At 33.1% G+C, this 10,792-nt stretch overlaps 2 protein-coding genes across 2 annotated transcripts; both read right to left on the bottom strand.

The window, feature by feature from the left end:
- Nucleotides 1–330: 330 nt before the first annotated feature.
- Nucleotides 331–1,354, bottom strand: LOC145134043 (chlorophyll a-b binding protein 40, chloroplastic-like). Its single transcript, XM_079068968.1, has one exon. It carries the CDS (start codon nucleotides 1,305–1,307, stop codon nucleotides 504–506), a length of 804 nt encoding a protein of 267 aa, XP_078925094.1. The 5' UTR covers nucleotides 1,308–1,354; the 3' UTR covers nucleotides 331–503.
- Nucleotides 1,355–5,687: 4,333 nt separating this feature from the next.
- On the bottom strand, nucleotides 5,688–6,710 carry LOC145132479 (chlorophyll a-b binding protein 40, chloroplastic). Its single transcript, XM_079067274.1, has one exon. It carries the CDS (start codon nucleotides 6,662–6,664, stop codon nucleotides 5,861–5,863), a length of 804 nt encoding a protein of 267 aa, XP_078923400.1. The 5' UTR covers nucleotides 6,665–6,710; the 3' UTR covers nucleotides 5,688–5,860.
- Nucleotides 6,711–10,792: the final 4,082 nt, after the last annotated feature.

The raw sequence follows: 10,792 nt of genomic DNA, 5'->3' as shown, positions 1-10,792 counted from the left end.
TAAAAGTTATACATATCATAGCAGTTTGAATGAAAATGACGATTGATTGTTTTTGTTATGAGGCATGAATTCGTAGAATTCCTACATAGTTATGCATATCAGCGTGGTTTGAATGATAATGGTGATTGACTAATTGATTCGGTCAAGAGGCATGATTTCCTATTTAAGTACACATATCCGTTGTTCCATCCTATAGAAATTAGAAGGGCCCCTTTCAAAAAATGAACTACATTATCATACTCTCAGTGGTAATAAAGTGATGTGATCAGCTATTTATAAATATGGTACTGAAGATTAGAATGTGGAAATGACCGTTTATATCCGGTAAGCTTTGTAAATGTTCATTCATATTTGCACAGCTAATTAATCAATTTACAAAAATATGGATATGGTGGATTTAACTCCATGAATCAAGACCTCTCATTTTCGACCTTATGCTGGTGAAATTTACAATGTCGCAAGCTGTTTTTCTTTCATGGACATTATATTCTTCCCGGCCAGTTTTAGTTTCCAGGGACGAAGTTGGTGGCATAAGCCCATGCGTTGTTGGTAACTGGATCGGCAATGTGGTCTGCAAGGTTTTCTAATGGACCTTTTCCGGTGACTATGGCTTGAACAAAGAACCCAAACATTGAAAACATAGCTAATCTTCCGTTCTTAATCTCCTTCACCTTCAACTCTGCAAAAGCCTCCGGATCTTCAGCTAATCCCAGCGGGTCAAAGCTTCCTCCAGGGTACAATGGGTCAACTATCTCCCCAAGAGGCCCACCGGCAACTCTATAACCTTCAACAGCACCCATCAAGATCACTTGTGTAGCCCAAATTGCCAATATGCTCTGTGCGTGGACCAAGTTGGGGTTGCCCAGATAGTCAAGCCCACCCTCACTAAAGATTTGGGATCCTGCCTTGAACCACACAGCTTCACCGAACTTGACGCCATTGCGGGCTAGAAGCTCCGGGAAAACACATCCCAAAGCTCCTAGCATGGCCCACCTACAATGGATGACCTCAAGCTCACGGTTCTTGGCAAAAGTCTCAGGATCTGCTGAGAGCCCGGCTGTGTCCCACCCGTAGTCTGCAGGGAATTCTCCGGTTAGATATGATGGAGCCTCACCCGAGAATGGCCCCAAGTACTTCACTCTGTCAGGTCCGTACCATGGGCTTCCTGATGAAGCGGTCTTGGGCTTTGCTGCTGTCTTTCTCATTGTCACCCTTCCATCACCAGAAAACTCTGAGGTAGATGGAGCAACCTTGATTGCCTGCCCGGCAAATGAAGGAGATGAGAGAGCCATTGTTGAAGCAGCCATGTATTTATGAACAAAAGATTGAGTTGTATTTGTGTAGTTGAGCAAATGAGAAGAAGAGTTGGTGTAGGAATTGGGAAGTTAGTGTAGTGTTATATAGGTTATGTATGGATATGGAGACGTGGGTATAATATCCATATTATCTCTGTTATTGGTCAAGCTTAGTTTCAAGATTTCAGTTTTGGCGGTATCTATTTCTATCAATCAAGCCTCATGCACCCATCACCCATGCCATGCCATACTAAGCCAATAAGAAATGTGGTTCAGATTTCAACAAATTTGGTTCACAAATTTCCTTCCAGAGTTATTAATATTTGGAGCATATTTATTTTTGTAAATCTTACTTTTACTATCCAACTCCACATCTTTCGTATACGAGAGTGTCATTTTCTTTTAGCATTTTTCCAACAATAACTTGTTTTCAAATTTTAACTCAAAATATTTTATTTTACAATATTTTTATTCAAAAATGTCATATATACGTAATGTTTGTTTTTAGCTTGATCTCAAAAAGTTCATTATCACTACAAGATTAACAATATGTACAGACGACACCTATCCCGACCACATATGTCGTCGGCAAAAGTCCAGCTATCCAGACGACATGTCGTCGGCAGCACAGTATTTTCCAACTTTGACCCTATTTCTTTGACCGGAAAAGCTAAGCAGACGACATGTTGTCGTCGTAGATTCGGTGGGAAGGGGCAAAATTGTCGCGGTATTTTGAAAACCTATACCAACGACATGTCGGTATAGGGTATTATAAAATTAATTTCGATTTACTTATATTCGGTGTCGTAGAAAATAAAAACGGTGTCTTTTTCATCAGCAGCTTATATAGACGATATGTCGTCGGTATAAGGTATTAAAAAAATAATTTCGATTTATTTTTATTCGGTGTCGCGGAAAATAAAAACGGTGTCGTTTTCGTAATCTTATGCCGGCGACATTCCGTCTGCAAAAAGATGGTTCGATCCGCGTGCAATATCTTTCCAGACAATATGTCGTCTGTAAAACTGTTTTTTTTAATGACATAAAAAGGAAACGACGTAGTTTTTGTTGGCCTATACCGACGAAGTGTCGTCGGCATAGGGTTTAGTTATAACAAAGAGGGACCTGCGTTCATTTTGCAGTCGATGTTTTTCTGTTTTCTTTCTCGTGATGTCGGCGATGCAGACCATCCTCCGACCACTCCCGTTCTTCGGCGACTAAAAGGTATGGTTCTTGGTCCTTGTTTTCTTCTTAATTTGTGATAGCTTGAGTTTTAACTCCAATGTTGGGGGATTTTTTTCCGATTGTTGGAGTCCCTAATTCACAGCCTTCACCATTGTCGAAGTATCCTCCGACAACAGCCTTCACCACCGCCGAAGAAACTTATTTATGGTGATTCGGCTACCTTCACCACCAATTTTGAGGTAAGTTTTTGATTTCTTTTTTCATTTTTTGGCATGAAAGTGTGTTTATGCAACCTACTGTATAATTGATTTATGTTTATGCTCACTGTGGTGTATTGTGGTGTATTGGCATGAAAATGAAATTAGGCATGATTTGTTTGAGTTTGTATTTAGATGTATACATTTGTATGAAATTGAAATTAGATGTCTAAAACGTTAGCTGTTATAAGGTATGATTGTATGAAATTGGATGTATTGCTTAATTGTTTGAAATTGAAATTTGAATTGGATTTAATGTATGTTTAATTGTATGAAATTGGAATATGAAAGTGGTATTGTATGTCTAAAATGAAATGAAAATTAGAATTGAATGTATTGTATACATATATGATTATGTGATATTTAGGTTTAATAGTTTGAGTGTATTTAAGATGAAGTGACAAAGTTCTTAATTGATAAGTTATAGTTTTTGTATTTAGATGTTATTCTTTGTATTGTAAAGTGCTTAATTGATAAGTTAAAGTGTTTGATAAGTTGAAGTGTTTGTATTTACATGTATGATTGTATTATATGTTTATTATGTTTTTATTTTCTTGTTAATATGGTTTCAAAGTGCTTAATTTTGGTAGTGACTTAATGTTGGTCATTACGACTTAGCTTAATTAGGTTATTAATAGATACGTACTATTAGTAATTTTAAATTAATTATAAAATAAAGTTAAATTAATTTTTAAAAAATCAATAACGAAAAAGAAAATATTAAGTTAATGGTAAAATCAAAATAAATTAGTTTTAAAATCAAATTAATATTAATATTAAAATGAAATTAAATTAATTATAAAATCAAATTAAAAAAATTAAAAAAAAAAACTATTAACAAAAAAGAAAATATTAAACTAATTATAAAATCCAATTAAGTTAATTTAAAAAAAAATTAAATTAATTATAACACCAAATTAATATAATTATTCAAATATAATAAAATAAATTATAAAATCAAATTAACATTAAAACTATAACAAAATCAAATTAAATTAATTTAAAAAAACTAATAACAAAAAATAAAATATTAAATTAATTATAAAATCAAATTAAGTTTAAAATAAAATTAAATTAATTATAAAATCAAATTAATATTAATATTAAAATAAAATAAAATTAATTATAAAATCAAATTAAATTAATTTAAAAAACTAATAAAAAAAGAAAATATTAAATTAATTAAAAAATCAAATTAAGTTAATTTTATAATCAAATTAAATTAATTATAAAATCAAATTAAAATAACTATAAAATCAAATTAAACGGTATATTTTTTAAACCATAATATTATGTAATATAATATTATAAGTATGATGCTATAAAAGAAAATAAACTAAAGTATGATGTTATAATTAACACAATTATGATATTTTTGTTAATAACAACATTATACTTTTGGAACCCTAGGTAGTGGCGTACTATGAAAATCGGTGATACCACCTTCTAGGAGCATGCTTGAGGTTTTATAAGGATTTTTGAGGACGGAAGACGTGACCTTGAAATTGGGATCATAGAAACCATGTGGTTGATGCATGTATACTAACCTAAAGGTGACCGTGAGAAAAGTCAATTTTTGCATGGTTTAATATAAGCTGATAAATAGACCGGTATCAATAGATAATATTTTGAGGGTTATACGGATGATGTCCCATATCAAAATGGCGTTGAATATCTCATCACAATCAATTCTTCGGTTTTGGAAGCGACTGTTGGCTACAAGGTTGACATTATAAAGAGAGATACCTACATTGAAACTATGATGAAAGAGCCACATGTAGCGTACAATATTAACCCATTGGAGTCGTCATACAAGAGTCCATGTCCTATTCAAGATACGAACATGGTACTCATCATGTATAACATGTCGCCAGTTGAGGTCCCGGATATCTTGTATGTGGGAGTGGGAGATAGGTTACATAGTTGAGGTCATGAATATCTTGTAGGTGGGATCGGGGGTTAGGATACATAGATGACATGTGGATATTGAGGCATTGTAATGGTTTAACAAGCCCTTCCTGGTTGTATTGTTCGAACTTAACTATTCATGATCTGTAAAATCGAGTTTTAACTAGTCCTTCCTAATCCTTAAATATTGTTAATATTGAAGTTTACTTTCATTCAAAGAATTCAGTATATGCATATATCTTTATTTTGTTTTAGATTTTCATTATTTAAATAAATAATATGTCACTTGATTCTTGTATATTGGTTTTTAGCATAATTCGATTCTTATATATAAACATACTATTTCGAAGGTCACATTAGTATTAGTCAAGAACCAAAGATGGGCTACGTTACCGAAACATTCGCTACACGCTTTGCTCGTGACGGATTGGCGACTAGGGATTGGTTTGTGTGTGTGTGGTTGAAGGGTTTCCGAGCTAGTTTTGGATAGTTTTGCAATGGACTTCCGTTGCTATTTTGTACGCTTTTTTTTCTCTATGGAACCATTATATTATAGATAAGACAGGTTTTTCTCTAGTGTCAATTATAATAGACAAACCATGTTTCAAAATCAACCATTGGAATAGGAATGAACGGAAATCTCGAAAAATCCAAAATACACATTCCGATCAATACTCTAGAAGCATAAAATCCAATTTTAGAAGTTTTAAATTAAAAGTTATACATATCATAGCAGTTTGAATGAAAATGACGATTGATTGTTTTTGTTATGAGGCATGAATTCGTAGAATTCCTACATAGTTATGCATATCAGCGTGGTTTGAATGATAATGGTGATTGACTAATTGATTCGGTCAAGAGGCATGATTTCCTATTTAAGTACACATATCCGTTGTTCCATCCTATAGAAATTAGAAGGGCCCCTTTCATAAAATGAACTACATTATCATACTCTCAGTGGTAATAAAGTGATGTGATCAGCTATTTATAAATATGGTACTGAAGATTAGAATGTGGAAATGACCGTTTATATCCGGTAAGCTTTGTAAATGTTCATTCATATTTGCACAGCTAATTAATCAATTTACAAAAATATGGATATGGTGGATTTAACTCCATGAATCAAGACCTCTCATTTTCGACCTTATGCTGGTGAAATTTACAATGTCGCAAGCTGTTTTTCTTTCATGGACATTATATTCTTCCCGGCCAGTTTTAGTTTCCAGGGACGAAGTTGGTGGCATAAGCCCATGCGTTGTTGGTAACTGGATCGGCAATGTGGTCTGCAAGGTTTTCTAATGGACCTTTTCCGGTGACTATGGCTTGAACAAAGAACCCAAACATTGAAAACATAGCTAATCTTCCGTTCTTAATCTCCTTCACCTTCAACTCTGCAAAAGCCTCCGGATCTTCAGCTAATCCCAGCGGGTCAAAGCTTCCTCCAGGGTACAATGGGTCAACTATCTCCCCAAGAGGCCCACCGGCAACTCTATAACCTTCAACAGCACCCATCAAGATCACTTGTGTAGCCCAAATTGCCAATATGCTCTGTGCGTGGACCAAGTTGGGGTTGCCCAGATAGTCAAGCCCACCCTCACTAAAGATTTGGGATCCTGCCTTGAACCACACAGCTTCACCGAACTTGACGCCATTGCGGGCTAGAAGCTCCGGGAAAACACATCCCAAAGCTCCTAGCATGGCCCACCTACAATGGATGACCTCAAGCTCACGGTTCTTGGCAAAAGTCTCAGGATCTGCTGAGAGCCCGGCTGTGTCCCACCCGTAGTCTCCAGGGAATTCTCCGGTTAGATATGATGGAGCCTCACCCGAGAATGGCCCCAAGTACTTCACTCTGTCAGGTCCGTACCATGGGCTTCCTGATGAAGCGGTCTTGGGCTTTGCTGCTGTCTTTCTCATTGTCACCCTTCCATCACCAGAAAACTCTGAGGTAGATGGAGCAACCTTGATTGCCTGCCCGGCAAATGAAGGAGATGAGAGAGCCATTGTTGAAGCAGCCATGTATTTATGAACAAAAGATTGAGTTGTATTTGTGTAGTTGAGCAAATGAGAAGAAGAGTTGGTGTAGGAATTGGGAAGTTAGTGTAGTGTTATATAGGTTATGTATGGATATGGAGACGTGGGTATAATATCCATATTATCTCTGTTATTGGTCAAGCTTAGTTTCAAGATTTCAGTTTTGGCGGTATCTATTTCTATCAATCAAGCCTCATGCACCCATCACCCATGCCATGCCATACTAAGCCAATAAGAAATGTGGTTCAGATTTCAACAAATTTGGTTCACAAATTTCCTTCCAGAGTTATTAATATTTGGAGCATATTTATTTTTGTAAATCTTACTTTTACTATCCAACTCCACATCTTTCGTATACGAGAGTGTCATTTTCTTTTAGCATTTTTCCAACAATAACTTGTTTTCAAATTTTAACTCAAAATATTTTATTTTACAATATTTTTATTCAAAAATGTCATATATACGTAATGTTTGTTTTTAGCTTGATCTCAAAAAGTTCATTATCACTACAAGATTAACAATATGTACAGACGACACCTATCCCGACCACATATGTCGTCGGCAAAAGTCCAGCTATCCAGACGACATGTCGTCGGCAGCACAGTATTTTCCAACTTTGACCCTATTTCTTTGACCGGAAAAGCTAAGCAGACGACATGTTGTCGTCGTAGATTCGGTGGGAAGGGGCAAAATTGTAGCGGTATTTTGAAAACCTATACCAACGACATGTCGGTATAGGGTATTATAAAATTAATTTCGATTTACTTATATTCGGTGTCGTAGAAAATAAAAACGGTGTCTTTTTCATCAGCAGCTTATATAGACGATATGTCGTCGGTATAAGGTATTAAAAAAATAATTTCGATTTATTTTTATTCGGTGTCGCGGAAAATAAAAACGGTGTCGTTTTCGTAATCTTATGCCGGCGACATTCCGTCTGCAAAAAGATGGTTCGATCCGCATGCAATATCAATATGTCGTCTGTAAAACTGTTTTTTTTAATGACATAAAAAGGAAACGACGTAGTTTTTGTTGGCCTATACCGACGAAGTGTCGTCGGCATAGGGTTTAGTTATAACAAAGAGGGACCTGCGTTCATTTTGCAGTCGATGTTTTTCTGTTTTCTTTCTCGTGATGTCGGCGATGCAGACCATCCTCCGACCACTCCCGTTCTTCGGCGACTAAAAGGTATGGTTCTTGGTCCTTGTTTTCTTCTTAATTTGTGATAGCTTGAGTTTTAACTCCAATGTTGGGGGATTTTTTTCCGATTGTTGGAGTCCCTAATTCACAGCCTTCACCATTGTCGAAGTATCCTCCGACAACAGCCTTCACCACCGCCGAAGAAACTTATTTATGGTGATTCGGCTACCTTCACCACCAATTTTGAGGTAAGTTTTTGATTTCTTTTTTCATTTTTTGGCATGAAAGTGTGTTTATGCAACCTACTGTATAATTGATTTATGTTTATGCTCACTGTGGTGTATTGTGGTGTATTGGCATGAAAATGAAATTAGGCATGATTTGTTTGAGTTTGTATTTAGATGTATACATTTGTATGAAATTGAAATTAGATGTCTAAAACGTTAGCTGTTATAAGGTATGATTGTATGAAATTGGATGTATTGCTTAATTGTTTGAAATTGAAATTTGAATTGGATTTAATGTATGTTTAATTGTATGAAATTGGAATATGAAAGTGGTATTGTATGTCTAAAATGAAATGAAAATTAGAATTGAATGTATTGTATACATATATGATTATGTGATATTTAGGTTTAATAGTTTGAGTGTATTTAAGATGAAGTGACAAAGTTCTTAATTGATAAGTTATAGTTTTTGTATTTAGATGTTATTCTTTGTATTGTAAAGTGCTTAATTGATAAGTTAAAGTGTTTGATAAGTTGAAGTGTTTGTATTTACATGTATGATTGTATTATATGTTTATTATGTTTTTATTTTCTTGTTAATATGGTTTCAAAGTGCTTAATTTTGGTAGTGACTTAATGTTGGTCATTACGACTTAGCTTAATTAGGTTATTAATAGATACGTACTATTAGTAATTTTAAATTAATTATAAAATAAAGTTAAATTAATTTTTAAAAAATCAATAACGAAAAAGAAAATATTAAGTTAATGGTAAAATCAAAATAAATTAGTTTTAAAATCAAATTAATATTAATATTAAAATGAAATTAAATTAATTATAAAATCAAATTAAAAAAATTAAAAAAAAAACTATTAACAAAAAAGAAAATATTAAACTAATTATAAAATCCAATTAAGTTAATTTAAAAAAAAATTAAATTAATTATAACACCAAATTAATATAATTATTCAAATATAATAAAATAAATTATAAAATCAAATTAACATTAAAACTATAACAAAATCAAATTAAATTAATTTAAAAAAACTAATAACAAAAAATAAAATATTAAATTAATTATAAAATCAAATTAAGTTTAAAATAAAATTAAATTAATTATAAAATCAAATTAATATTAATATTAAAATAAAATAAAATTAATTATAAAATCAAATTAAATTAATTTAAAAAACTAATAAAAAAAGAAAATAATAAATTAATTAAAAAATCAAATTAAGTTAATTTTATAATCAAATTAAATTAATTATAAAATCAAATTAAAATAACTATAAAATCAAATTAAACGGTATATTTTTTAAACCATAATATTATGTAATATAATATTATAAGTATGATGCTATAAAAGAAAATAAACTAAAGTATGATGTTATAATTAACACAATTATGATACTTTTGTTAATAACAACATTATACTTTTGGAACCCTAGGTAGTGGCGTACTATGAAAATCGGTGATACCACCTTCTAGGAGCATGCTTGAGGTTTTATAAGGATTTTTGAGGACGGAAGACGTGACCTTGAAATTGGGATCATAGAAACCATGTGGTTGATGCATGTATACTAACCTAAAGGTGACAGTGAGAAAAGTCAATTTTTGCATGGTTTAAAATAAGCTGATAAATAGACCGGTATCAATAGATAATATTTTGAGGGTTATACGGATGATGTCCCATATCAAAATGGCGTTGAATATCTCATCACAATCAATTCTTCGGTTTTGGAAGCGACTGTTGGCTACAAGGTTGACATTATAAAGAGAGATACCTACATTGAAACTATGATGAAAGAGCCACATGTAGCGTACAATATTAACCCATTGGAGTCGTCATACAAGAGTCCATGTCCTATTCAAGATACGAACATGGTACTCATCATGTATAACATGTCGCCAGTTGAGGTCCCGGATATCTTGTATGTGGGAGTGGGAGATAGGTTACATAGTTGAGGTCATGAATATCTTGTAGGTGGGATCGGGGGTTAGGATACATAGATGACATGTGGATATTGAGGCATTGTAATGGTTTAACAAGCCCTTCCTGGTTGTATTGTTCGAACTTAACTATTCATGATCTGTAAAATCGAGTTTTAACTAGTCCTTCCTAATCCTTAAATATTGTTAATATTGAAGTTTACTTTCATTCAAAGAATTCAGTATATGCATATATCTTTATTTTGTTTTAGATTTTCATTATTTAAATAAATAATATGTCACTTGATTCTTGTATATTGGTTTTTAGCATAATTCGATTCTTATATATAAACATACTATTTCGAAGGTCACATTAGTATTAGTCAAGAACCAAAGATGGGCTACGTTACCGAAACATTCGCTACACGCTTTGCTCGTGACGGATTGGCGACTAGGGATTGGTTTGTGTGTGTGTGGTTGAAGGGTTTCCGAGCTAGTTTTGGATAGTTTTGCAATGGACTTCCGTTGCTATTTTGTACGCTTTTTTTTCTCTATGGAACCATTATATTATAGATAAGACAGGTTTTTCTCTAGTGTCAATTATAATAGACAAACCATGTTTCAAAATCAACCATTGGAATAGGAATGAACGGAAATCTCGAAAAATCCAAAATACACATTCCGATCAATACTCTAGAAGCATAAAATCCAATTTTAGAAGTTTTAAATTAAAAGTTATACATATCATAGCAGTTTGAATGAAAATGACGATTGATTGTTTTTGTTATGAGGCATGAATTCGTAGAATTCCTACATA

The sequence above is a fragment of the Lactuca virosa genome, chromosome 8 (assembly GCF_052849685.1).
Source record: "Lactuca virosa cultivar CGN04683 chromosome 8, Lactuca_virosa_CGN04683_v6, whole genome shotgun sequence".
Classification (NCBI taxonomy): domain Eukaryota; kingdom Viridiplantae; phylum Streptophyta; class Magnoliopsida; order Asterales; family Asteraceae; genus Lactuca; species Lactuca virosa.
The sequence above is the reverse complement of the archived record's forward strand: the minus strand, read 5'-3'. Positions and strand labels throughout refer to the sequence as shown.